Source organism: Oryctolagus cuniculus, chromosome 1 (assembly GCF_964237555.1).
Source record: "Oryctolagus cuniculus chromosome 1, mOryCun1.1, whole genome shotgun sequence".
Taxonomy (NCBI): Eukaryota; Metazoa; Chordata; class Mammalia; order Lagomorpha; family Leporidae; genus Oryctolagus; species Oryctolagus cuniculus.
The window spans coordinates 198,723,535-198,751,127 of NC_091432.1; the positions used below are offsets into that span (position 1 = coordinate 198,723,535).

The 27,593-nt window shown below is 53.5% G+C and overlaps 2 protein-coding genes across 31 annotated transcripts in view; one reads left to right on the forward strand and one right to left on the reverse strand.

Moving 5' to 3' along the window:
- On the reverse strand, window positions 1–9,645 carry FAM221B (family with sequence similarity 221 member B). 4 transcript variants are annotated; one of them, XM_051856683.2, is made up of 7 exons: window positions 9,010–9,645; window positions 6,798–7,539; window positions 6,504–6,638; window positions 1,042–1,167; window positions 686–883; window positions 400–519; window positions 1–81 (listed from the first exon to the last, which is right to left on the reverse strand). In XM_051856683.2, exons 2-7 carry the CDS (start codon window positions 7,489–7,491, stop codon window positions 44–46), a joined length of 1,311 nt encoding a protein of 436 aa, XP_051712643.1. In that variant the 5' UTR covers window positions 7,492–7,539; window positions 9,010–9,645; the 3' UTR covers window positions 1–43. The 4 variants fall into 4 exon arrangements, with proteins under 4 accessions (XP_051712643.1, XP_008265850.1, XP_051712637.1 ...); XM_008267628.4 differs by having other exon boundaries at window positions 1,042–1,152; window positions 6,798–7,491; window positions 9,010–9,517; XM_051856677.2 differs by having other exon boundaries at window positions 6,798–7,491; window positions 9,010–9,517.
- The window catches only part of TMEM8B (transmembrane protein 8B), a 25,136-nt gene continuing 6,982 nt past the window's right edge, over window positions 9,440–27,593 (forward strand). For 2 of the 27 annotated variants that reach the window (XM_070054193.1, XM_070054156.1), the window contains exons 1-11: window positions 9,778–9,865; window positions 10,453–10,531; window positions 15,335–15,524; window positions 15,890–16,097; window positions 19,220–19,274; window positions 21,379–21,512; window positions 21,918–22,083; window positions 22,704–23,029; window positions 26,776–26,869; window positions 27,055–27,178; window positions 27,270–27,412. In XM_070054193.1, the coding sequence (XP_069910294.1) occupies window positions 22,751–23,029; window positions 26,776–26,869; window positions 27,055–27,178; window positions 27,270–27,412 (640 nt within the window). In that variant the 5' untranslated portion in view covers window positions 9,778–9,865; window positions 10,453–10,531; window positions 15,335–15,524; ... (3 more) ...; window positions 21,918–22,083; window positions 22,704–22,750. Of the gene's footprint in view, window positions 9,505–9,575; window positions 10,532–10,797; window positions 10,903–13,436; window positions 13,760–13,810; window positions 14,096–15,334; window positions 15,538–15,889; window positions 16,098–19,219; window positions 19,275–20,764; window positions 21,513–21,814; window positions 22,084–22,703; window positions 23,030–26,775; window positions 26,870–27,054; window positions 27,179–27,269; window positions 27,413–27,593 lie in introns of those variants that run through there. The other 25 variants (XM_070054211.1, XM_070054162.1, XM_070054206.1 and 22 more) reach the window with 24 other exon arrangements.

Sequence of the window (27,593 nt, forward strand, 5' to 3'; positions counted from 1 at the left end):
TCAGATTCCAGTGGTTCCCCTTTATTGCTGGTCTGGGCCAGGCTCACATCGGCCTGCGCCAGTTGCTGACAGTGTGTGTCCCTGGAGGAGACAACAGAGGTGAAAGGGTCAGTTATGGGGGTCAGATGTGGGGCCAGACCCAATGCTGCAGGGAGCTCTGGGGTACTAGGGTGGGATCTGGGGTGGCCAGAGGGCCCCCACCTCTGTGGAGCCTTGAAGTTAGTTAGGGGTGGCTTCTCACAGGACAGGCACAGTCTGTTCCCGGGGTGGAAACCAGTGTCAGCATGGGATGTGGGGTGAGGGAGTATGGTATCGTGGTGGGGGTGGTTGAGGATGGGAGTGTCCCGGCCTTCTGACTGCAGACACGGGAATGGCCCCTGTGCCAGGTTGCCCCCTCACCATGAGGTCTCCCTCCTCGCCGCCGGGTCTCCTCAGTCTCAAAGAAGGTCTCGTGTTCCTCCCAGCGCCGGTCACAGGCCGCACAGAGGAAATTAGACTCAAAACAGTTGCAGCAACAGCCTGCGTCAAGACAGCAGCAACGTAAGTGGAGGTGTCCCCGTGAGCCAAGTCTCCATCCCCTCCTTGCCACCCACATGCTCAAGTCTCTCCTCCCAGGTCCCCATCCTCATCTCCAAATGACCGGTCCCAGCCCTCCCCGGGACAGTCCCCCTGCCCCAGGAGTTACCAGGATGTCTGCAGGGATGGGACCTGGTGGCTGCGTGGTCTTCGTGGCTGTGTTTGCAGCGACACTGGGCCCTCCAGGCCTTGGGGTCAAAGGTGGCCCGTCTCTTGAGCCAGAACTCACCCACCTCCTCTGGGCGTGATGGGATAAAGCAGAACATGAGGCAGCGGCACTGGCTCACGCGGCAGGGCACAGAAATGTCTGTGGGAATGCAGATGGGTGGTAGGGTAAGTCTAGCACCTGACCGGGGCCTGGCCTTCCCGTGCCCCACCCCACCCCACCCCATGCCAACAGACACACACACATGCGCGTGCACACACAGTCTCTCATATGTGGCAGGGCCTGGCCATCTCCCCTACCTGAGATGACATGATGCTCTCTCAGCAGGTGGCCACAAAAGCACTTGGATTCATCCCTAATCCGGAAACAGTCCCATAGGTAATGGGGGCAGCGCCAGCCAACGTACAGACCTAGATGGGGAGGCACTGAGTGAGAAGAGAAAGTGAGGAGAACAATCCCGGACACCAGTCCCCAGGCGCTGTCACCTGCCTGTGCGCGGGGGGCTGGGAGCACTCGGACTCCCCGAGAGTCCTCATCTCTTCCTCTTTATGCTTCTGTTACCCTGCTGGGTTTTCTCATCCCCTCTCCACCCACCCCGCCAAGTGTCTGCAGTTCTCCTCCCCCAGGACCCCTCCCACGTCTTTCATTTCTGAGCAGGACGATTGTAGGTGACTCTTTGTGTGAGATGAACGTGACTCGCTGAGTTTTCTGTGACTATGGGCTTCCGCAACTCCTCCCCTTACTGCGTTAGAGACCAGCTTTTCTTTGTATCCTGGAAGTGTCAGCTGAGGAAAAGGGGAGCCGATTGTGCAGGGGCACAGCAGGTGGGGACTGGCTCCCCCGGAGAGGGGCTAGTGACAGCCCTGGTGCCAGGAGGGAGGGAAGAGAGCTTCTCCTCACTTCTCCAGGTAGGTGCCTTCCAACTGCCCTTCTGTGTCCCCGGTGTGAATGAATGCCCTCTGTGAACCTGCCTGCCGCTCTCCAGGGGTCAGGAGGAGGGGTCTGCCGGAAGTTGTGGACAGTGAAGAGCAAAAGCATGCCAGTTGTGAGGCCAGGAAGGAGGCATGAGCCGTATCCCTGGGAGCAGGCACCAGCAGGAGGCCACCAACCTGGAGGGCTGGTGTCAGCCCTGGGATCTGAAACCGTCTGGTTTCCCGGCCAGTCTCATCACGAGGCCACCATGGGGCTGTGTAAGTGTGGGGGGAGACTCCAATAGCACCTCCCCCTCAGACCGCGACTTCTGGCCAAGAATCTTGTGTCCCTAGAGTCAAGAGTCCCTAGGGAGTGGGTCGTTCAGTAGCTGGACTCTTGTCTCTACTTCAAGTCTCAACTGAGCCGTCACCGCTTTCAAAGCACTGTCCCTGACTTTGCCTTTCTCCCTGGGCCCCTTCTCTTGCCTTCTGTAGTTCCTTGCGCTGTTCCTGTCACACTACAGTTCGTTGCATTGCAATGTTCATTTATATTCCCAATTAGTCAATGAATTCTTAGAGGAAAAGGTCCGTCTTTCCAGCTCTCTGTCCAATCCCAGCACAGGGCCTGGCACAAGATAGGTGTCACAGACTGTAGCCTTCCTGAATGAATCAAGTTGAGCAAATTCCTTCAGCAGGGAAAAGAGACCCAGTATTTCTGGCACAACTCTAAAATTCCATAAAAAAGCTGAGAGGGGCTGGCTCTGTGGTGTAGTGGCTAAAGCCGCCACCTGCAGTACCAGCATCCCTATGGGTAGCAGGTTCGAGTCCCGGCTGCTCCACTTTCGATCCAGCTCTCTGCTATGGTCTGGGAAAGCAGTAGAAGATGGCCCAAGACCTTGGGTCCCTGCACCCACAAAGGAGACCCGGAAGAAGCTCCTGGCTCCTGGCCAGGAAGATCGGTGCAGCTCCGACCATTGTGGCCAACTGGGGAGTGAGCCAGCGGATGGAAGACCTCTCTCTGCCTCTCCTTTTCTCTCTGTGTAACTCTGATTTTCAAATATATAAATAAATCTTAAAAAAAAAAAAGCTGAGAAAGAAAGAGTGTTCTTTTGTCTGTGACCAGAGGACATAATCTATACTTCTGGGCCTCCAATGAGACTTTCTTGTCTTACCCATTGTCTCTTGAGATCTAAAGCCTGTGTGAATGTCTTTTGGCTCTGCGGCTTCGGGCTGTGGTGCCAGTGCCCTGTTATGCTGAGCAGGTTTGGTTGAGATGGCGGGGTATAGGCAGAGTCACAATGGTCTGAGCATGAGCCAGGATTCTACTGGAGAAATTCTGAGCTCTGCTGGAGTAGAGGGACACACTGGATGGACAGGTGAGGTACAGAGGTGAACAAGGCTCAGTGTCTGTGGATTAAGGTGGACTGTGCCCACAGATCAAGGCCTGGCCTAAAGGCCTGGGGGAGTCCAGTCCAAGTACTGGGGTAGGAATCAGTGCTCAGTGTTCAGATGAAGAGGAGTTGAAGCAGGGAGACTGGCAACCACACCTCAGGCTCTATAGGAGTTACAAGTGTGAGGGCTCTGAAACGGGCAGTTGACATCAGGCTGTGGATTCCAGCATAGGACATGGCATTCTCTGTTCTGACTCCAAATCGCCTTCCTGTTACAAGAAGATATGGACTAGCAGGGGAGGAGACATTATCTGTGATGCATTCTGAATCTCTGAAACACAGTCCAGTTCAACATCTCTTCATGCACACAACGTCTACACAACAGAACTGTCTTTACATGAAGGATCGCTCCAGTCTAGACCTCTCCTCTGAGCTCCAGATCCATACAGCCAGCTGTCTGCTAGATTCTTTTCTGTTTTCTAAAGGACTGATTTATTTGAAAAAGTAATATTGAAGGAGTGGCGGGAGAGTGAGAGAAAGAGAGGGAGAGGTCTTTCATCTGCTGGTTCACTTCCCAAATGGCTGCCATCGCCAGGGCTGAACCAGGCTGGAGCCAGGAGCTGGGTCTCCCACATGAGTGGCAGGATCCCAAGTTCTTAGGCCACCATCTGCCTGCTGCCTCCCAGGTAGCAAAGCATCCAGCACTCTGAAGTGGGAAGCCGGCATTAACCTGTGTGGGCTCTGTCTTCAAGGCTTGCATCAGCATGTCCCATCAACACTACAAATGTCTTATATCCTCTGTTCATCAGACACATATTTATAAATGTCTTATATCCCCTGTTCATCTGACACATACTTACCAAGCATCTACCCTGTTTTGAGCACCCAGTTAATGGCATCATCACCCATCAGTTATTCAAGCCACAAACCTAGGTTTCATCCCAGGCATTTCCCTCTCCTACTTATCCTACACATCCAGCAACCCGATGGTCAATTTTGCCTTGTTTGCATCTCTTGAATCTGTCTACTTCTCTCCACCTCCATTCATCTATTTATTACCTGGATTATTCCAGTGCTTCACAATGCAGTGCCCCTGTCTCCAGTCTTGTCTTTCTTTCCTCTATCTTATTGCAGGAATGATCTTTCAGAAATACAAATCTGTTATTGTCCTGTTTAAATCTTTTCTGTTGCCCTTAGGATATAACCTTAACTCTTTAGCTTGGCAGGGTAATGCCTGCACAGGGGTGGGTGTTTTGTCACCACTCGGTGCTGCTTAGGATGGCTGCATCCCACATCTGAGTATCTGGCTTGGGCCTGACTACTGTGCTTCCAATACAGTTTCTCGCTAACACACACCCTGGGAGGCAGTGGGTGATGGCTCAAGTTACTTGGGATCCTGCCATCCACATGGGTGACTTAGATGACTCTTTTGTTTGGCCTGGCCCAGCCCTGGCTGTTGTTGGTATTTGGGAAGTGAACCAGCATATGGAAGATTGATAAATCAATCTCTCTCTCTCTCTCTCTCTGCCTTTTAAATAAAATGAAGAAAAGAAATGCCTGCACAATTCTGCCCTTCCAGAGCTGAGCTGAGATATTCCCCCAGTGTCCTATGCACTGGGCATGGGCATGGTTCATTGCTACAATTTTCTATGGTACCTTAGCTTGTTCTGTCTCACCTTACACCACTCTGCTTGGCCATCTCTTCTTACTCATCTTAGGGCTCTCAGCTGAGCAGTCAGTCCTTCCAAGGCTACTATTCCTGGAGCACCTGTTTACTCCTTTTCTTTGCTCACAGAGCACTTCTGGGCTGACCTCAAGTATGGCAATTTTTAGGGTGAATTGTAATTGTCCTTTTACTTATTGGGGTCATCACAGATTTTGTCTTTGAAACCTCACCAGCACCACTACCTCCACATCTAGCTCAGTGCCTGGCACATAGTTGGTGCCCAGTAAATTTTTGTTGGATAAATGAAAAGCATGCACTTGCTATTTCTCTACTCATCACATATACTGTTATGCAGTCCCGATTCTCCAGGGAGTCAAGACCCCCACTTTTAGAAACAGACCCCAAATATCTGCTTGGGATTCAATGACACTTAAGTTTCTCTATAAAACTTCCTGTTTAAACAGGAAAATGAAGAAGTTCAATTTGAAGAAAAGAGAATGCAGTGGCCTTGAGGAGTAGGTAAGTTTGGAGAAGGGGAATGAGGGACTGAAGAGACCCTGAATTTGCAAGAAACTAAGTCAGAGTGATAGAAGATGTGCAACTGAGCAAAAAGTCACCTCAATGCCTAAATTGAAATTGAGAAACAAATGAGTTCATTGTGCTTTTCTTGGCCAGAGGTGGAGGGGGAGGGAGGGTCCCTGCATAGGAATGGGGAAAGTAAATTATTGCAGCCGGCGCCTTGCAGTGCAGGCACACCGGGTTCTAGTCCCGGTCGGGGCGCCGGATTCTGTCCTGGTTGCCCCTCTTCCAGGCCAGCTCTCTGCTGTGGCCAGGGAGTGCAGTGGAGGATGGCCCAAGTACTTGGGCCCTGCATCCCATGGGAGACTAGGAGAAGCACCTGGCTCCTGCCATCGGATCAGCGAGGTGTGTTTATAACTTAGACCTTTGACATAGCTCTATTCCCTTCTTAAGGCGAAAGGAGGTATGAAGGATCAAAATAAATGCAGTGATACCTTTGGAATTCAGTCTAGAAATCCCAGAATCCTTGTGGCTCTCCTCTTTGGTGAGGAGAATCACAGGTTTTGGGTACTCAAATGATCATGGACATGGGATGCAGAGGTGACAGCCTTTTAATGTTTAGTTATTTATTTTTACCTACAAGACACAGGTATAGGAATAGAGAAAGACACCTTCCATCTGCTGGTTTACTCCCTAAAAGCCTGCAATAGCAGGGACTGAGCCAGGCCAAAGCCAGGAACCAGGAACTCCATCTCAGTCTCCTCATGTGGGCAGCAGGAGCCCAAGCATGTGAGCCATAACCTGCTGCCTCCCAGGATGGATGAACAGGAAGCTGCACTGGAAGTGAATTAGCCGGGACTTTGAGCGACGCTCCAATATTGCTGCAGGCATTTCAAGTGTTGGCTTGACCCATTGCACCACAATGCTAGCTCCTGGGGTTGACAACATTTTAAAGGAGTTTCACCCAAGGGACCAAGGCCCTTTGCCATGTCATAACAAGTCTCCTGGAGAGTGCCCTGGGCCACGTCTGCCTTAGAGCTGACTGTACAGGCTGTCTGGGCCCTGTTACTTTTAATAATTCTAGTCAGCCACTCATCCTTACCTGGGCTTTTTTATGAATAGCACCACTGTGGTTTTTCCTGACCTGCCTGCCTACTCCCCTTCCAGATTCTACACAGGTGGCAATGCTGTTTCCACGAGGTTTCCTAGGTCCTGTTGCATTAGAGGATGTCCATGGACTTGTTACAGACCTCAGAAAGGCTCCCTGGGCTCACCTGACTGGATGGCATTCAGGGCTGCATTCTTCTCCCATTGGAAAACATAGTTCACCTGAGTACCAAATTGCTCTCTGTGCATTGTCTTAGCTGCTTCCACCGACTCTGCCTGATTAGCAGGGTCCACAGGGTGGCCTGTGGAACACGGGAAGGAAGGGGCTGTGTAACCGGGAGGAAGTGAGGAGACCCTAAAGCTAAGAGAAAGGACCACGTCTAAGAGTAACTCAGTGCCCTCCTTCTGGGGAAGGTTGAGGACAGTGGGCAGAGAACAGGAGAAAGGGCGTGGACAATTACAGATAACTTCTTTCTTTGCCTTCTTCTTGCCCGTCTGGTGTCCAGGCAGGGCTGTGTGAGCAGTGGCGTCGCTGGTTTCCTCTCCCTCCTCATCTTCTTCGGCATCATCCTTCTGCTTTGCAGATGTGACTGTGTAGAAATGGGCTGAAGGGCCCGGAAGGGAGTGCTTTGGAAGGTGCTCAACTTCAGGGACCTGGGTGGCCCTCCTTGTTCGTGAGATCTCACTGGAAGAAGGCTCAGAGAGGGAACCTTCCTTCAAAACCTCAGAGGAAGACCCAGAGACATGAATGACTGATGAGGGCTGAAAAGAAAGGTGTTTATCTGGGACTTTGGAGATGGGAGTCTCCAGTAGGGTCTCAGAGGTCGGGGTCTTCAAAGGGGCCTCAGAGATGGCCTGTTGTAAAGAGATGTGAGAGATGGCAGGCTCCAAGGGAGATTCAGAAGCATGGGGCTCCAAGGGGGTCTGGGCAGGGGATGGCACCGAAGGGGACTCAGAGTTATGTGACCCTAAGGGGGTCTGGGCAGGGGATGGCACAAAAATGTCTTGAGAGGCCTGAGGCTCTAAAGCAGCCTCAGGGGTGGACGGTTCCAAGGGGGGCGCCTGTAAATCTTCAACAGGGGGGTCTTTTGAAGAGGGGTGCAGTTCTGCATCCATGGTGGTATGAGTCTCTTCTGTGGCCTCGTCTGCTTCCATCTAGTGGTAGAACAGGGTACAGGCTTCATTAGGTTGGGACTCCAGGGCCTGTAAATCGAGGTAGATAGCGCCCAGGGATCACAGTGGGTCACAGAATTAGGGTAAAGTTCTCAGTGTGTCTGAGATACAAGAGGAAAGTGAGATGAGCTCTGGCTTTCAGGATGTGATGCCAGAAGGTTCACTTATACGCACAGACCTCATGGGCATGCCACTGTGGGTGGTTAAGGAGCTGGAACGTAAAGAAAGCAAGGCTGAAGCAGTCAGAATCCCCATTCCCCAGGAGGAATTCAGAACACAGCTACTTGGCCAGTCCAAGAGAAGGGCCTTGGGCATGTCTTAGGACCCTGGAGAAAAGGTTATGGAGGAGTTCCAGAGACTGGGAATACCAAAGGAAAGTTGAGGTTGATCCTTGAGCACACTGGAGACTACCAGGATGCATAAGGTGGCACCCTGCTCACAGCCTGGTTTTACCTACGGACCACACACACACCCATTCGTGTTCAGAGCTTCAGTTACTTCTAGTTGTGTGCCAATAACTTCTACACCCACATTTCCAGCCCAGACCTTTTTAAACTCCTGCATTTCACACTCATAGCCCACTGCCTGCTGGATATTTCTAACTGGACGTCCCAGGGGCATCAAACTGAACGCTGGGAATTAGTGCTTATTTTGAAGTGACAGTCAAGAGCCATATTTCCTGTCTTTTAGATAGTTCCCAAATGCATTCTCTCCTCTCCTTTGCCTCCAATTTTGCTCAACTTCTCATCACCTTTTGCCTGGATTGTATGATAAATTTGCCTTTCTGTTGCCATGCCCAGCATATTAATCCACTCACCAGTTCTCTCATTTATTTATGTCATTCACATTTATACAAAGAGTCTGATCCTACACTCTTACTCAGGCATCATGTTATGTGTTGGACTTGGGTGAGTTTGGGAGAGAGATGGGTTAACTAACAATAACAATACAAATAGGCTGATGTGCTGGGGTGAGCCCAGGTGCTGTGGGAAAGGAATATGCCCAATTTATTCTAGAAGGATGTCTAAAAGAAACAGCCCTCCTTCCCGATCCAATCGAGATCTTTCTAAAATGCAAACCCAGCACAGGACTTGCCTTGTTTAAAAGTATTCAGTGACTCAGCCTTAAAGGGTTAAGTCCAAATTTCTTGACCGTCAAGGCTTCTCGCCATTTGCAACAGTGCTTGAGAATCCTTGCCTTAACTTTCTCTGCTCCCTACTTTTCCCCATGCTCCTGACACTAGATATTTCACTTCTGAAGCTCACCAGACCCCTTCTGAAGGGGAAGTTTGGGAATGGAGGCAGAGGCAGAGGAAGGAAGATGACCAACCTAGAGGGAAAAGTCTTCTGAGAACAGAGAACCAGAGGATCAGAAGAGAAGGGGGAGAGATGGGCGGAGGGAATAGTGGCAGAGGCCTAAGGATGACCCGTGGAGACTGAGAGGGAATTAGATTGAGGGGTGTCAGAGGACAGGAGACATTAGGAGGGGGAAACTACATACCTTTGGCTTGGTTGTTGCAAGTCCTTGGGTCAGGCTCTTGCCTTAGGACCGGAAGGGGAGAGCTGAGGCCTGGGGAGACTCAAGTGTGAATGAGCCAGGCCTGCAGGTGCTGAGCGGTGAACGGTCTGGCCTGGAACTATTTGGGGAGAGGATTTGGGCATCTGCAGAACTTCGCAAAGGCGCTCCTTGGATCCGACTTGGGGAAGGGCAGGAAGGGGCAGTTGTGGTTTAGGGCCGATAGGGGAGGGCCTTGACTGACGCCTTTAGAACCCAGGCTGGGAGAAGAGGTGACGGTCACCGGGGCGACCAGAACGCCCACAGTCTCCATGGCAACAATAGTCTGGTCACTCGGTTGGTGGGTGAGGCCTGATGAGGGAGCTGCATTGGGCCTGGAGGGGGCGAACCCAGAGGGCTCATGTCTGAAAAGGGGGGGAGGGTGGGTTGTGGGATCTCCATAAGCGAGTCTCTGGGGTTGGAGCTGCGAAAAATCTGTGGGTACGCCTGTGGGAAGACTGGGTCTGGGAGGGTCTCCGTAGAGCTCCTGTGAGCCCTCTGTGGGGCGGCCAGCGGGGGCTGTGAGGATTTGAGGAGGGCACTGAGGCTCTGTGTTTGGGGTGGGAAAGACAGGGTCTCAGGTGGCTTGGGACTGGGGCGGAGTCTGTCCGCGAAACCCCGCAGGACGAAGTTAGAGACCAATAAAATAGGGCAGGGGGCGGGCTTCAATGACAGGGACCAATCGAACAGGTCGGGGGCGGAGCGTCACGCCTACGTCAGGCCCAGGCCGCCGCCGCCGCGGGGCCTGGTTATCGCCGGTTCAGCGCAGCCCGGAGTCGCCCAGGCCTGAACTCCCACCCAGGTCCCGAACCCCCGCCCCAGGCCCGCGAGGACACCGGAGGCCACCCCGCAGGGGTGGGGAGCGGAGCCGCGGGTCAGCTCTGCGAGCGCCCCGCGCTGGCCTGTCCGGCCCCGCCCCCGCCCCGGGCCATGGCCCAGCCCTTGTCGCGGCCCCTTGTCCTATCCCAATCTTGGCCTTGGCCTCCGGCCCCGCCTTCGACCCGCGTCCCAAATCGGTCCCAGCCCTGGTCGGGATCCCTGCGAATGCCAAGGTCCGGGTTCCAACCCAGACCCCCTCTCCAGCCCCAGTGCCTGCCGCTGGCCTTCTCCTCATCCCTCCCTCGGCCCTTGTTCCATCCGCTGGCACAAATCCCAGCCCAGCTCCTGTCCCGGCCCGGTGGCCAGTGTTTACTTAAGCCCCTGGCCCAGCCCCAGCCCTCGCTCCCGCCCTTATCACAGCCTCCTCTTCCATCCCACTCCCTGCCCTTGTTCAAGCCCCGGTACGCAGCCCAGCCCAACCCGTTGTGCCAGCCTTTGCCCGCTTCTCTGTGTTTGCCCAAGTCCTTCCCACCGGGCCCCCCTCTCTCTCATACTCTGCCCCTCTCCCAGCCTCGACTCAGGTCTGGGCCCCAGCTCCCGCCAGCCCTATTGCTGCTGTTGCTGTTCTCTGTCCTTGGCCCAGGGGCCGGTGAGTGCAGAAGCAGGCGAGCTTGCCAGCAGGGAGGGGGATCAGGCAGGAGTGGGTGGGCTGGAGAGATTCAGGAGCTGGGGAACCGGATCTCTGGGAGAAGGGGGTGGGGGGAGAGGGAGGAGCGAAGTCTTCCATCCAGGGGGAATTCCACAGACTCAAAAGAAGGGTAATTGGGTTTGAGGCCCAGCAGGTGGCTGATAGACTCCAGGGTTTCTTTCCTGGTGTCTGTTGTGATCCCACTTTAACTCTTTTTTTTCCCTCAGGGAAGTCGTGGCCTTGCGGCCTCTCTCAAAAATACAGTCTAAAGCTTTGCAATATTGGGCATGCATTCAAGCAGGGTTCAGAAAAAACAGTTTAGAAGATAACAGGTAACAGATGGGCATGGATTCGTTGCCATTATAATGAGTTTTCTTCTTGCAGTGGCTCTTGTTTTGAAGAATTTTGGTTTGCCTAGGGAAAATTCCTGATACATTTTACAGCAGAGTGGATGCTCAGAGACCATTTTACAGATGGGGAAACTGAGGCTCAGTGAGCCAGCAGTTTGTTTACAGGTTGTAAGTGGCATTGCTGGGGCTAGAGAAAGGGTGTCTCTGTGTGTGTGTGAGTGTGTGTGTTCCCACTGCAATAGATGCCTAATTGTGAAACAGACCCAAGTGGAGAAACACTCCACGCACAACCTTTCTTCTCCCCAGTCTGCCCACAAGGAGGCTTCATCCACAAACTGTTCCTCGTTGGCCAGGTGTCAGCCTAGGGCCACCCTCCAGGGAGGAAGTGACTTGGATGGGACAGGGAGAGGCCCAACTTCTTGGAATGTGGGAGGAGGAGCGAGTCTTGCTCCAAGGCCCCACCATGAAATGACTGTGGTTTTCACAGCCCCATTCCGCAGCCACCTCTGCAGGTGGCCCTCAGCTAGGATGGAGAAGTGTCTGATGGTCTCTTTGGCAGAAGCAGCTAACAGAGGGGTGGGGCTGGGTTTGGGTGAGCTCCAGGGGCCTGGAGATGAGTGCCCATCGAAGGTCACGGCCCCTGCAGAGGCATCTGGACACTTACATGTCTGTGTGTGTCCGAGGGATCTGTGGAAACACGGGCATGTACAGCATGTGCACTTGCTTGTGTGTTGGTGATTGTGGGCACACGGATATTGTGTGTGAGCCAAGGTATCCTCTGGATGCCTAGGTTATTTTGTGAGGGGAAGGGATATGTCGTGGCCAACACACATTTCACTTCAGCTCAGCCTGTTCCTCAAATGGACGGATCACTGAAGTGTTACCTTCAGAAATGGAGTTTCAAGGTTGAAGGTGGTGTGGGGTGCCTCCAATAGTGTATATGGAAGGTACTTCAAAAAGTCTGTGGGAAAATGGAATTAAAAGGTAAGTTTATTTTGGTGTAAAAAACATTGAAATCATATATGAAGTGTCTTCAAAAATTCATGGAAAGTGTATATTATGAAAAAATGGCAAATATTTCAAAATTTTTTGCACCAAAAGAAACTTATCTTTTAATTCCATCTTCTACAAACTTTCTTAAGTCCTCTGGTACAAGTTCTCCATCTGCAGCCAGCCCTTCTCCTTGAAGGGAGGAGCGGGAGTGGGGGAGTGTGGTGTTAATTACTGCTGCTGGTAGGTTGGGCACTCAGCAGAGGCAGCAGACAATCAGATTTTCAGATTTGGTGAGGAAGAGGCCATATTGTTGAGGCCAGTTCATAGCGTCCATCCTTGCCATCATGGCTTCTTGGCTCATGAGCCCACTGAGCTTGCACTGAGTGCGTGGCTAGGGAAGAGGGTGACTGATAGCCAGAGTACAGGAAACTGAAAGTTGGGGATCAAAGCCGGATTGCCCAGGAGCAGGAGCAGGTGCTCTGGGGAGAATTGCAGTGACTTTGGAAAAGAGCATCGACTAGGCCCAGTGGCTGGCAGGGCTGATGAGAACAGAGCCAGTGCCTTTGAGGGGTGCTCTGTACTTAGTGGCCGTGATAGGTTTGCCCGAGGAGGGGCCAGCAGTGTCATTGGACCATCAGCATACAACTGCACAAATGCTTATTGTTGCCTTGATCTCATTTTAGTTACCTCCTGGATCTCCTGGTTCCATCCCTGATTGTTGGGTCTTTTCTTTGGGCTTATCTGCCCGGTTGATAACCCAGGCATGCCTTTCCATTCCAGGAAATGACCTTTTGTTCTACCTAGTGCTATCAGTAGCTGGGTCTGCCTCAACCTGTGTGTGTGTGTGTGTGTGTGTGTGTGTGTGTGTTTGTAAAGGGGTGGTTTGGATAGTATTAGGGAATCACCGTAACTTCATCATAGCAGTACTGGGGCATTCAGGACAGGTCTGTCTGAACTTGGCCAGGCCTTGTCATGCTTCCCCTGGGACACAGCTGTGGTAGGCCCTGTTCCAACTCCAAGCCAAAGCTTGGGGTGAGGGGGGCCGGGCACTCTTGCTCAAGCATCTGCCCTCAAAACTTCTTCTAGGTTCCTCGCATTGTTCCCAGCTGCCGGCCTCTCCTTTCCCCACTCACCTAGTCTGTGACCTCTAGGTGCTGGCCACCTAGGGCTGGCTTAGCTAGACCCCAGTTCTCCGCGGTGCTATGGATTGCAGGGGTCTTTGTGCTTATCTGCCCCTGTTTCCCAAAGGTCCACAGCTGCTTCTCCCCGAGGGTCTTCACTGAGGGGCCAACCGACGTCCTCCTAGCAGGAGCTGTGGCTGATCAGATGACCCATCCCTGGGACCTACTTTGAGGAGCGCAGCCCTTCGCTAACCCCAGTAGAGGGAGCTCCAGAGCTCGGAATTCTTGTAACCATTGTGTCCAGGCTGTTCTCCTGGCCTTCTGCCTCCCATTGTGATGGTCAGGGCTCTCCGGAAACCTGTCTCCCCCATCTGGTTGGTTCCTTTTCCCTTCATCCTTCTTGGGTGTGTCTCCTCTGATCTCTGGAAGCTGCTCTATGAATCTCTCTGGGATCCCAGGCACAGCTCAGCTCGCAAGGTGGCTGGATTCTGACAGCTGAGACTGATCATGTGGTCTGAACTGGACAGACTGTTCCTTGGGTATAACAGTGGATTTTGAAGATGAACACAGCCCAGCCTATGGCCGACGGCTCCTGCCTGTGTCATGCAGCTTTCTGGAGGGTGATTCTTGAGATTCCTCCAGTTCAGTGGGGCCACCCTCTCCCTGAAAGCTACTCCCATTGGGAGTCATGTTTCCCATATCCAGAGTTGAAGGTGTCAGACTAAGTAAGTCCCGTGGGTATTTTCTGCTTGGCAAAAAGACTCCCCAGCTGAGTGTCTCCTCTGCCTGACCCTTAACCTGTCCTGCAGGTAGTTGTCACTTGGCCTGGAGGCGCTCCCCTGGGTGTTTCTGAGGGTGTGCTGGTGTCTCCTAAGTAGCTAGATTCCCAAGCTTCACTCTGGGGAACCTGCCTGCTTTTGGGGGCCTCTTCCCTCATCCAGATAAGCTACTGGGTCATTCTCACTGCTGCAGTGTGTTTGCCCGGCTCGCTGCTGACACGGTGTTCCTGCTCACCTTGGCTCTGTGCCTGACAGTCATGGCCAGTTATCGCGGCATTTCAGGTAGAGATGGCCACTTCCTCCCCTCTTCCTAGCCCGGCCTGCTCTGAATAGTCCCACGGGGTCACCAGCTGACTGCCTCATGGGGGCCTCCTCTGGGGAAACACCCCCTGGCTGCTCCCTCTGACCCCAGAGGGCCCGATGCCTCTCTTTCCTCCTTTCCTGGGGACTCTCGCGGTGGCCTGCCGGCTCCTGTTCTTGCCTTTGCCACCCAAGCAGGCCCTGGCAGCCTCACCACACTTTCCCCTCCCGCTCCTGCCCTGCGCCGGTACACAGACGGCTCTTGTGGAGCTTCTGAGGGTTTCTGCTGCTTCAGCCCGCAGAGGGACAGAAAAGGGGAAGAAAATAAACAAGGAAGTTACACAGTGCCATGCTGGCTGCTGCGCCCCACAGGTGGAGTTCTAGCCTGCTCAGTGGCTTAGGAGCCCCTGCCAACACACACACACATGCACACACTCACACGCACTCACACGTACTCATACACATGCACTCACACACACACACGCACTCATACACATGCACTCACACACACACACACACACACACATGTACTTATGCACTCACACACACACGCACTCACACATGTACTCATACACATGCACTCACACACACTCATACACACACACACTCATACACACACGCACTCACACTCACACGTACTCACACACATGCACTCACACACACGTACTCATACACATGCACCTCACACTCACACACACACTCATATACACACACTCACACACACACGTACTCATACACATGCACTCACATGCACTCACACACATACTCATATACATGCACTCACACACACACACTCATACACACATGTACTCATACACATGCACCTCACACACACACTCACACACACACACACATGCACTCACACACACACACACACACTCACACACCTCCCACATTTCTGTTTTGTTAGACATGGTAAGAGAACAAGACTCTTAAGAGAGAATGGCTGTGAGCTTGTTTAAAAGGTCCTGAGTTTGGCTTTAGACAAATCTGAAGTTTGGTTGAAGTCTGAGCGCCAGTTTCCTTATCTGTGGAAAGAGTTTTATTTTTCAAGGCCACCGTGAGGATGAAGCCAGGTGGTGGCGGGCAGCACAGGCCCCAGCTCCTGCCCAGTGGAGAGCATGGGTGGAGCTGCTGCCCTTGGTGAGGAAGCTGGCAGGCCTGTGGCCTGAGGGAAGTGCCTCTGTCCCACCCGTGCCTTTCTCTTCCCCTGCGTCCCAGGAGGCCTTTTCCTGACTGATTACTCCACCTGCTCACCCCGCAAGCTGAGCCCTTTCCGCTCCTTTGCCAGCACCGAGCTCTTCCACTTCCATATTCCCGAGGACACATTCCTGGCTGTTTGGAACCTCATCATCTTCAAGGAGCAGGGGGGAACCTTTGGAGACCACTGCCCAGACCAGAGTGTGACTGTGTGAGTGTCTGAGGTAACCTTGCAGTCCCCACTTCCAACCCGGACCTCTTCCCAACCCAAATGTGACTTTGAGTGTCTAAACTGACCCCTGACCCTGACCCTTGTCCAGATTGAAAGGTGCCTGAGTGCGGGCCATGACCTCTGTCACCTGACCACTTCCTGACTACTGTATAACTGTGTGAGAGCCTGAGATGACCTTTCACCTCAATGGACTGACCCCTGACCTGGAACCACTTTGTTATATGTGTTGGTATGGGAATCCACTTGTTTTACTGGTGATGAATGACTGTTCTCCTTTCTTCTCTCTGTTTCTCGTCTCCCACCCCACTGCCTGTTTTCCTCCTCTCCTGATTCTGGTCCCCCAGGTACTTCCGGTCTGGAGCACCCCCTGTCATCAATCCTCTACATACACACTTCCCAGGGGACACAGCTGTGCCTGGGGTTTTCTCACTGACCCTCAGCTGGACACTGCCCAACCGCACCTCAGGCATCTTTAACGTCAGCAGCCCCTTACCTGGGGACTGGTTCCTGGCTGCCCACCTTCCCCAGGCCCACGGCCACATCTCTGTCAAGGTGGGTGGAAGCGCCCAGGGCTGGAAGGGCCAGAGCTGCCTTTCCATCTCTGCTGAATTCCCCCTCAGGCTGCCTGGGATACCAGCATTGTCCAGGGCGGGCAACAGCATGAGGGTGGCTGGGCTGAGGCGTGACTAGAGGCCAGCAGGTCCCCTGGTGGGCCAGAGGCCACGATCTTCAGGCGGCAACTTGGGAGCCCTGGGAGGACATAGGAGGGTCCAGGTAAGCTGAAGGGAAAGCCCGGAGTCTGGAATCAGAGACTTCTGGCAGACTGGAGAATAGTGTCCCTTCCTGCTGGAAGGCACAGGGTTAATCCAGATGGTCCAAAGTGAGCCGGGGATGGGTCCATGTGTTGTACAAACCCAGGCTTGGTATTGTTCTACATCTTGGTGGGTGACAGCCCCGATAGACCTGAAGGCTCTACCACCCAGTCTTTAGTCCATCTAGGAGAATATATTCCTGTCCCTTCCTGATTTCAGACAGCTCCCCACAACCCTACAGCAGACCGGAAGAGAAGCCCTTTCCCACTCACAGGATGCTTTGGGCAGCTGGTGTCCATCTCGACTGTCGTCTCCCTTCCCTGAAGCTCTCAGCACTGTTTTCCTAGAGTGGAGGTTGTTAAAGTCTGAAGGCAGGTTCCAAGGTTAGGAGGCTTCTCTGGTTGGATAGGAAGGAGATGTCACCATGTTTTCCTGGTAATCTCATGTGTTAGGCCAGACCTCCTCCTCGTAGTGAGGGGATCTGTGGGTTTCCCACTCCTGTTCAGTGGTGGGAAGGGAAGGTGTGATGAGCAGGCCATTGTCAGCGTGGGGTGGCCATTTATGTGGGGCCGTGGTGAGGGTGAAGGACCCTGCATGAGCAGAGAAAGGACTTCAGGAATAGGACATTGTAGAATATAGTTTGGTCATTGAGAATTCAGCAGGACAGAACCTTCCAGTCAGAAGATTTGACTCAGATGTCTCTTTCCCTGTTGAGTTCCCTGAGGATGAGGACTCTGGGCCTACGTCAGGCTCGCGTTTGTCCTCCTTCTGTAGTCCAGTGTTCAGAATAGGTGCTGCCTATTGCCTTTGCACGGGGAATCACACAGGGACAGGTGCGCTGGCCCTGCCATTGGCAGAGATGAGAACCAGGACTGAGTTAGTCTCTGGAGGTCTTCATAGTAACACACCTGTTTTTCTTGAGAGTGATGTATGAGGACACGTCAAAAACTTCAACGAAAATGGAATTAAAAAGTTTATTTTGGTGCAAAAAATTGAAATCCATGCATAATTTTTTCATAATATGCATTTTCCATGAGCTTTTTGAAAATCCTCATACAAGAGACTTCTCTGTCTAGACCAGGGGACCCCCTGGATGAGAGCAGGTAGGAAAAGGCTCTGGGTTCTGGGTGGGCCTCGACTACTGTCAGAACAAAGGCCTCTTTTTCCTCTATGAGGAGGAATGTCTTCACAGGTCTTGGGCCAGATCCCAAAGAGCCTGCCCCCGATGCCAGCTCAAATGCTGAATTCACTGAGTGAGAGCTGACAGGGAGGCTGCTGCTGGAGCACTGCTCTAGTTCCTGAAAACATTTCTGGGCGAGCAGGAGGCCTAGGCCTGGGCTGGGATTCTGTGGGAGCTGAGGCCTGGTTGGGAGTGGTCAGAGTTGTTCATGGCTGTCACGTTGTGACAATGGGGAGTCAGGACAGCACAGAGGAAGTCTGCTCAGAACCTGAAGGGTGATTCAGAGTGCTCAGACCAAAGGGATCTGGGCAGTGAGCAAAGAGCCAGGCCTGACCTGACTATTTATATCTAGTACAGCAAGTAGGACCTGGGGGACTTGGTACCACAAGGGAAGCCCCAGCCCAGAGCTCCCCAGGGGTTAGGTAAGACTCAGAAGGGCACGGTTCCACCTTGCTGGTGAGTAGCAGCCTGCCTGGATACCATGCGGGATGTAGCTCTTCAGTCAGGCTTGTTCCAGAGAGATCTTCTGTCTGCTCCTAAGAATTTGATCCCCACCTGGAATCATATGGCACTACTCGGAATTCAAGTCTTCAGCAATCCCGACTCTGGCTAATTTCTGAGACTCAAGCCTATGGTTCATTGTCCGGGCATTCCTCCTTCTTCCAAAATTGTTTCCTCTTCGTACTATGCTTCTGATTTCCTGTAGGGCTTGACAAACAAGGGATGTTATGTGGGCTCATGGACTGGGTGGGGACTCATGCTAATGAGTACTAGTGATAAGAAGGCAGCGCAATTTCTAGGGCCTTCCTCAGGTTTGGGGATGTGCTCAGCTCTTCCTGTAGCCCCTCGTCTTTAGGAGAGATGGCTCGGCTTGGGAGTATGGTGGCAGTGAAATTAGGAACTGCTAGGCAGTGAGGCCTGGAGTTGAGGAGACAGGGAAAGGCGTTCTGGGTGTGAGAGTGGCATGGCCAAAGGCTCGATGGGAGAACGGAGGTAGTTCAGTGTGGGCTGGGTAGTGGGTGGTACATGAGGAAAGTAGAGGGGTGAGCAGAGGCCAGATCATTAAGGGCCTTTAGGGGTTAGAACTGAAGTCTGAGGGTGACAAGGAGCCTTGAGGGACTGTAGCAGGGAAGTGACTTACCTGGTCCACGTGCCTCTCCTGGGCTCGCGTCCCTGTGTCTGTGTTCCTCGCTGTGTGTTCCTAGCACTCAGCCTAGAGCCTGGCACATGGTGAACCGTGGCAGATTTTTGTTGCCTTCTGACACCTGCTCAGACTGGAGTAGCCCAGACTGATCTCATTTCTCTTCCTGTCCTGTACACTGCTTCCTACCAGCCACTCCTTGTCCTCCCGCCGCCTTCTCCTTGCAGGTTCTCGTCTTGGAGCTTGTGCTGAGGGGACTGCCAGATACCAGGTGGCACCCAAATGTCTCGTAAGGGAAATGTCCTCCCAAACGGTGGCCCACAGGTCTCTCTCGAATGAGTCCTCTTCCAGGTCTAAGATTTGAAAGTAAACAAAAGCAAGTAAAAGAATGAAAACAACTAGGAAGAAAGCAAAGAAACAGATTGTACTTCTAGAAGGACCAATCATGACTCAACAGCTCAGCTAAAGTAGTTACAATCAGCTAATGGTGCTGCTGCTGCTTCCCCCTCTTCTAAGTTATTTTGTTTTATATTCTAAATAGGTAACATAAGCACCTGGTACAGCATTCGAAAGGTACGAAAGGCAGACAGTGAAAAGTAAGTCTTCTTCCCATTTCCCTTCCAGTCCCCAGTTCCCTCCCGGGAGTTAACTAGCAACTAGCTGTTAACCAGCTCCTTGTATTACTCTTTCCTTCTTGAAACACTTTCTCCTCTTGGCCTTTGTGACTTTACAAGACTCTCCTGGTTTTCTCTCTGCCCACCGTCCACTCCTCCCCTGTCTGCTTTCTGGCTTCTCCTCTGTTCGATTGGTGTGATTATAGTGACTTAATGCTTGGTCCCGGGACAGCTTCTGTCTAATTTTCCCACTCTCTTGCTTGGTGTCTGTAGCGCTGTACCATGTAGGAGTTGGCGTCCAGCCAGGTATTCAGCCAGGCCCACTTTCCACAAATCTCAGACTGTAACTGCATGCTTGGCATCTCCAGTTGGATGTCTGAGAAATGTCTCCAGCTCAGTACATCCAAATCTAAACAAAGGTGGAAGTGTGGAACTCCATGGTACGCATTTCACTTCTCCTAGTCCATGCCTTGTCCTTCTCGAATCTTTTTCTCAGTAAATGGTACTGTCATCTAGCAATTGCTCAGATCCCAAATTTAAGTCTCATCCTTGATTCTTCTTTTCCCCTTATTTCCCCAGAGCCATTCCATAAAGGAAAAGTTTTGTGGGCTCCACTTCTAGAGCATGCCTTGAGTGCGTCTCCTTCTCTTCATCTGCACTTTGGGCACACCCTCCCCTCCTCTCAGCCTTCTCTGGGGCCACCACGGACCTGGTCTCCCTGCTTCCACGCTGGCCCTCTGCAGTCTGTCCAGCACTCCTCTGTTGATCAGTGCTGACGGTTGGGCAGGGGTTGTGTGGGTTCTGAGCTGCTCCTACAGAGAAGGTCTGTGTCATCAGGCCTCTTGAGTCTGCAAGCCCAGTTGGAGCCTGCACTGTCCCCCTTGCCCTGTCCTTTCTAAAGAAGCCCAGGCTAGCCCAAGGAGGACAGGCTAAGAGTTCAGCTGCCTGCCTCGCACACCAGGATCTTTCCTGCTGCCTCCCACACGCCTCTCATTTCTGACTCTCCTGGTTCTTGGGCTCCTGTGCTTCGGCTCCATTCCTCCTGTGGCTGCGGAAGTTGCCTTGGCCTTGGGTTCTCCCACTTGACTTCTGCCTTGGAAGCTCTAGAGCACCTGACTTCTGGTGCCCATTCTCTGACCTCTTCACGGGACGGAGGTTGCCACACCCCGCTCCTCCTTCCCCGGGCTCTGTAACTGGACACTCCCTCCTCATTAAAGAGGGGGCTGGATGTGCTTGTCACAGAATTGAAGGAAGGAGCACGCCCTAACCAGAGAGGGCATGCGTGCTGATCCTGTAGTTAAACCAACAGCAAGCAAGTCGTGGACGAGGTGTTTCTTCCCCGGGTGGTCTGGCGAGGAAATGGGCCACCTCTGGAGTGGGAGCCTCTGCTCCTGGGACTCATTCACCGTAAGGTGATTCTTGTGATCCTCGCCTTAGGCGCTGAGGTCCATGGACCGACTTGTTAGAGTATTTTTCTCTTTTACAGTTTGACACCAAAGGTGAGGGACATCGGCTTTCGACATCAGAGGTAGAAAGCACCCAGGTTGGTTCAGGAGCTCTCTGAAAGGTGTCCCTTCTTTAATGCAGTGGCAGTTTACTGGGTGCTAGGTGCTGTTCTAGGCGTGGGGGAGGCAATGATGCAGGAGACACAGGGAGATCCCAGGCAGGGGGCACTGAGCTCTTCTGGCCTGGCATCTACCGGGTCCTCCTTCCAGCCTGTGGGGCTTTGCTGGTCAGTGCCGTGGCTGGCTCGTTCCATGGAGTGGAGCTGCGGGGGGTGTCAGGGCCTGGGACTTTAATTCCAGAGCAGGATTTGGGGGTTTTCCTTGGTCAGAACAACCCCGTAAGTGAACAGCAGCCTCTAGTCTCAGAAATCCCGATGCTGAGGCTCGCAGCAGGTCACGCAGACCTGGGTAGTGTGGAGATGACCAGAGATGACTGCTCAGGCAGGCAGGGTCCTGAGCTGAGAGAGGCCTCAGGCCGGGGCTGGAGGCTTTCTCCCGGCCCCTCCCAACAGCTCCTGTTTGCCTTGGTTTAATAGCGCCTGCTGTCTGTCGCCTCCCCACCATCCCTGCTTTTGTCCCAGGGTCTCCAGGATGAGTGTCAGTATCTCCTGCAGCCGCAGCTGATTGTCCGGCGTTTGCTGGATGTGGCTGTCCTGGTTCCTGGTCGTCCCTCCGAGCAAACCCTCTCTCCCCACAATCGTTCAGCCCTGTACAAGTAAGTCCAATACGCCCCCAAAACCGGCCCTTTCTCTCTTCCTGCTCTGGCTTCAGACAGACGGCAGGGTCCTCTCTTGGCTTCTCAGCCCACCTGCCTGGCCCTGTTCTCCCTCCTGTCAAACTGGACTCCGAGTGGCCCCGAGTCCCAAGGGTGTGGGTTGGACCCTGCCTTCCTCCTCCCGGCTGCCTTGCTGTGTCCCTACTCCCTCCCTGTGCCCTTCTTCCTGCTGTTTGTGCATCCTGGTGTCCCTCTCACCTCTCTGTTCATCCTTTCTTACCCCCAACCTCTCCTCTGCCCAGGGTCTTTGTGCCCAGCTTCACTTACAGGGTTTCGGCGCAGCTGGTGTGTGTGGGGGGCCGCGGGGTGTCTGCCTGCCCCCTGACACTGCGCCTACGTCCCAAGGCCCCACCGCTGCACAACTCAAGCTCGGTAGCCTGCGGCGGAGCCTCAGTATGCCAGCTGGAGCTGGCGCTGCCCCCCTGGGGGCACTGGGTCTACGTGCGTGTGGAGACGCCATCCCGGGGCCCTGGCAGGACCATCCGCTTCCAGCTGTGTGTGCGCTTGCAAGGTCAGAACCCCCACACCTGCCCCAGCACCCACCTGTGTAGACGGCTGCCTGGCCGTGTTCATTGGCCCTCACCCCTGCAGTCTCCCCCACCCCATCCAGGCTCCTTCGCACTCCCTGTAGCTCTCCCACCCACAGCTCCAAGTCCTTGGAAGGCCTTCCTGTCATTTCCTCCTCCTCCTCCTTCTCTCTCTCTCTCTCTCTCTCTCTTTTTTTTTTCCCTGTATCTGACTCGGGACAGCTGAAGGCCGTCATTACTTTCCTCGATTTAATCTTTTTCAGTTCCTAGGGTGGGCAGGGACAGCCAGGGCCTCTGCGACAATGTCCTGGCCAAAGCTTGTACAGATCAGGGAGAAGGCCTGCCGCACTTAGTTATCTGTTTCTCTGTTTTCACTGCCCCTGTGAAAGGACAGATGGCTTTGATTCCCTCCAAAATGACATTTATTAGTTGTGATCACTGGGAACCCCTGGGCCCTATTATTACCTCCCTGGGCACCCACATTCCCAAGGACATCAACATCCTAGTTCTCACCCTCCCCACCCTTTGCTAAATTCTGTATGGCTCATATCTGGTTTGTGGTGAGGCTGCAGGCCCTAACTCTGGTTTCTTGTGCCCCTCATAGAGTGCCCACAGCCCAGCTTGTCTCGTGCCCTGGTCCCTGGAGCTGCCATGAACATGCCCCAGTCATTGGGCAACCAGGCACTGCCCCCTGAGCCACCGTCCCTTGGGACATCCGTGGTGGGGCCCGGGACCACATCGCCACCTGAGCACTGCTGGCCAGTACGCCCGACCCTGCGCAACGAGCTGGACACCTTCTCTGTCCACTTCTACATCTTCTTTGGTCCCAGCGTGGCCCTTCCCCCTGAGCGCCCAGCCGTGTTCGCCCTGAGGCTGTTGCCAGTGCTGGACAGTGGAGGCGTCTTCAGCCTGGAGCTCCAGCTCAACGTGGTACTCCTGGCAGACGTGGGGAGGTTGCCCTGTGAGGAGCTCAGAGAGGACACTGTCAGGGGTGTGGGGGCCCAGACCTCCTCCAGGAAGCCCATCCAGGTTGTGTCCACCCATCCTTACAATGAGGGATTGTGTCTTAGCCCAGTTCTGGCCAACAAGCATGCTCTGAGCGTTGACTTTGCCATGAGTGGGCTGGGTCAGCCAGACCAACACAGAGTGGTCGAGGTTCTCCCGGTGCTGTGGAGAGCCTCCCACTTGCTCAGGTCTCCCAGTGGCCGTTGGCTTTTCCTTGCGTGTCTCCGGTGATGGGGAGGTCACCGTGTTTGGAATGCTGCTGCTGCTGCTGAAAGCATTCCTGACATTCCATCACAGTCTGCCTCTGTGAATTTTTTACCCACTGGTTGCTTTTTTGCCCCAAAAGTCACAGTCAGTAAATCTGTCCCTGTCATTTTTCCTTTTAATTAAAAGACTGCATTTTTTAGTCAGCTGTCGGTTTATGGAGGAGTTGAGCAGCAAGCACAGTGTTCTCAGACCCGCCTTTCCCTGCAGATTCCCGTGTTAGGACATCTCGCCTGGGCGTGGCACACTCCCTCCATGCCTGTCCCGCTTTGACAGCCCTCCCGACATTCCCCCAGCAGCCTCTGGGCCTCAGTGGCCCTGCTCCCAGGCCTCTTCTCTGCTCGCATGTCTGTGGTCGCCGTGGCCGTGATGCAGTGGTCTGACGTGGCCTGACCAGGGTGGCAGGCAGTGGGACTTGCCTCCTTCCCCGCCTGTGGGATCATCTAGGGCTGGCAGTGGACTCAGATCCCTGGATCTTTCCCCTGTCCTTCCTTCTTACTCTCCAAAATAATCGGATGCCTTTTTTTTTTTTTTTTTTTTTTTTTTTTTTTTTAAGATTTATTTTATTTGAAAGGCAGAGTCGGGGGCGGGGGGACTTCCATCCTCTGATTCACTCCCCAAATGGCCACAAAGGCCTATCTGAAGCCAGGAGCCAGGAGCTTCCTCCAGGTCCCCCATGTGGGTGCAGGGGCCCAAGGACTTGGGCCATCCTCCACTGCTGTCCCAGGCCATAGCAGAGAGCTGGATTGGAAGAGGAGCAGCTGAGACTTGAACCGAGATGCCTTTTTTTAATATCATAAAAGTAATAGGATGGCAGAAGTGGGAAAACCCCTCACACAACTATTTATCTTTTCAGTAGACACCTTTGCAGTTGCTCCCCCATTAACTGCCTGGCTTATCCAGTTGTAATCAAGGGGCACACATTTTGGTGCCTTGAGCCTGTGAACTGCACACACTTCTCATCTTGTATTTTTTTTTTTTTTATTTGACAGATAGAGTCAGACAGTGAGAGAGAGAGAGAGAGACAGAGAGAAAGGTCTTCCTTCCATTGGCTTACTTCCCAAATGGCTGCAATGGCCGGCGCTGTGCCGATCCGAAGCCAGGAGGCAGGTGCCTCCTCCCAGTCTCCCATTCGGGTGCAGGGGCCCAAGCACTTGGGCCATCCTCTACTGCCTTCCCGGGCCACAGCAGAGAGCTGGACTGGAAGAGGAGCAACTGGGACTAGAACCGGCACCCATATGGGATGCTGGCACTGCAGGCAGAAGATTAACCAAGTGAGCCACGGTGCCGGCCCCTAGTATTTTTTTTTAAGATTTATTTATTTATTTGAAAGTTAGAGTTACAGAGAAAGAGAGAGAGACTGAGAGATATATATAGAGAGATATTTTGTCCGCTGGTTCATTCCCCAGATGACTGCAACAGTCAGAGCTGGGCCAGGCCAAAGCCAGGAGCCAGGAGCTTCATCCAGGTCTTCCACAGGGATCCAAGTATTTGGGTCATTCTCCACTGCTTTCGCAGGCACTTTAGCAGGGAGCTGGATCAAAAGTAGAGTAACCAGTACTCAAACCAATGCTCATATGGGATGCCAGCATCATAGGTGGTGGCTTTACCTGCTACACCACAGTGCCAGTCCCCCATCTTTTATTTTTGCAGTGAACTTTGAACCTGAATAGAAGGATTCCTAATACAAATTGAGGGCATTGTCTTATACTAGCCTGGGCCTTAGGCCTTCTCTGTTTTGTATAATTTGTACATTTGGCAAACCAGCTTTCTATACCTCTTAGTCAATATTATCAGCATGGGGTGCCAGCGCAGTGGTGTAGTGGATAAAGCTGCTGCCTGCAGTGCTGGCATCCCATATGGACGCCTGTTCGAGTTCTGGCTGCTCCATTTCTGATCCAGCTCTCTGCTTTGGCCTGGGAAGGCAGTAGAAGATGGCCCAAGTCCTTGGGCCCCTGTACCCGCGTGGGAGACCCAGAAGAAGCTCCTGGCTCCTGGCTTCGGATCGGCGCAGCTCCGGCCGTTGTAGCCAATTGGGGAGTGAACCAACAGATGGAAGACCTCTCTCTCTCTCTCTGCCTCTCCTTCTTGCTCTGTGTAACTCTGACTTTCAAATAAGTAAATAAATCTTTTAAAAAAATATTATTAGCATGGAATAAGACTGGAATGAGAGTAGAACCCTGTGTTGGTCCGTTGGAGAATTTTTTCTTTTTTTAAAGATTTAAATATTTATTTTAAAGACAAAGTGACAGAGAGAAAGAGCGCAAGGGAAATAGAAGGAGATTTTCCATCCCGCTAGTTTATTCCCCAAATAGTCACAGCAACTGGGGCTGTTCCAGGCTGAAGCCAGGAGCCAGGAACTCCATCCAGGTCTCCCATGTAGGTGGCAGGACCCAGCAGTTGGGCCATCTTCCATTGCTTTTCCAGGAGCATTAAGCAGGGAGCTGGATCAGAACTGGAGCAGCCAAGACTCAAACCTGTGCCTCTATGGGATTCCCATAAGCACCGCAGCACTCATCCCCGTTGGAGACTGTCTTCAGCTTGACTGATCCATGAGCTAATGTACTGTTTCCCAGCCAGAGATCCTGATCTTGCCATCCAAATATTTTGACTTTTTAAAAATTTGGATCAAGAACAGGACATTTGGATCAGGGAACTGCATACCCAGAGACATTTTCCCCCCGCTTTTGGCCCCCTCTTGGAATGACTTTCACTGAGTAATGCTTTGGCGCCTTGCCCTGGGCTTGTGTTGAGGGAGTTATAAGCAGGGTGTGTGGAGCCCACCCGGTGGTCGAGGACAAGTGCGCTGCTGTGATGAGAGTGTGCCTGAGAGACGCCTGCTTGGATGCTGCTCTCTGGAGACCCTGGTGAACTTTTACCTTGTGGATGCACCGATCTGGAAACCGACCATGCTTTGGTGGTGTGGAAGTCAGTCCCAAATATAAGGCCCACATCGAGGGACAGACTTGATTTTCCTCCCTGGATTTAAATGCGTCTCTCTGGCATTTGTCTCGTCCCGTTTTATGTGTTTAGTAAGCAGCCCCCTGGCAGCCACGTGGCTACATTACCCGCCCCCATCCCGCCTGCTGTCCCAGGTGAAGGTGACCGAGAGCCTCACTGTATCTCTGCCCACACTAGCTCCCCTTCCCATTGAGGCAGGGGCATCTGTCTCCCGAATCAAAGACGATTCGGACTTGCCCTTGCCTTCTCGTGAGTCCTTGCAAGCTTTTTGCTGAGGACGGTCTGACGTTTTCAGTTTTTCTGCTTTAGGAATGGAGGTGAGAGGGCAGCCTCGAGGGGAGCACCTGGAGGAGCGGGCTGTGCAGAGGGGTGAACAGGTGTAGGAGTGTGGGGGGCGGGCAGACTGCAGGGTGTGGGAGCCTCATCTTTATATCCACGCCCCCCAGAGCTCCCTGCGGCAGGAAAATGTGACGGTGTTCGGCTGCCTGACTCACGAGGTGCCCTTGAGCCTGGGCGATGCAGCGGTGACCTGTTCCAAAGGTGGGGTGAGCAACAGGGAGGAGAGGAGTCAGGAAGTCCCCCGTGGGGGTCGTGGGGGAAGGTGTGGAGGAAGGACAGGCCCGCTGCCTGGGAAGCGGGGAGCAGGTGGGTGAGGATACTTGGGGTCCCGACTCCTCACTGACCCCACCTGCCTGTCACGGGTCCCCCCTTTTCCCTTCATTCAGAGTCCCTGGCTGGCTTCCTTCTCTCTGTCAGTGCCACCTCCAGAGTGGCCAGGCTGCGAATCCCATTCCCGCAGACAGGGACCTGGTTCCTGACCCTCCGCTCCCTGTGTGGGGCAGGGCCTCGGTGAGCAGCACTGGGCACAGTGGGGCTGGGGACGGGCAGGGCCTGGTGGCGTGGCCCAGGGGGCCTCAGCTGACAGCGAGTGTGTGTACAGGTTCGTGCGGTGCCGCAATGCAACAGCCGAAGTGCGGCTGCGCACCTTCCTGTCCCCATGTGTGGACGACTGCGGGCCCTACGGCCAGTGCAAGCTGCTGCGCACACACAACTACCTGTACGCGGCTTGCGAGTGCAAGGCTGGTGAGGCGGCTGGAGGGAGTGGGCTGGAGGGGTGGCCCTGCCGGGTGGGGTGGGGGCAGCCGGAACTGGGATGGGTTTGGAGAGCATGGGAGGGCAGAGAGCACTGTCACTGGCAGTGACTGGGGTTTGACAAGAGGCCTCAAGCGGAAGTGTCTGCTGAAGCCAGGTGGCCTCTGTCCCT

What these genes read in the sequence shown, in the direction of transcription:
- FAM221B (XM_051856683.2), bottom strand. Translation starts at nt 7,491, where the DNA reads ATGGAAGCAGACGAGGCCACAGAAGAGACTCATACCACCATGGATGCA. An exon ending in CCTGAATGCCATCCAGTCAG is followed by an intron (nt 1,168 to 6,503) that starts GTGAGCCCAGGG and finishes CTTCTCACTCAG; the next exon opens with TGCCTCCCCATCTAGGTCTG. An exon ending in CCATCCCTGCAGACATCCTG is followed by an intron (nt 520 to 685) that starts GTAACTCCTGGG and finishes GTCTTGACGCAG; the next exon opens with GCTGTTGCTGCAACTGTTTT.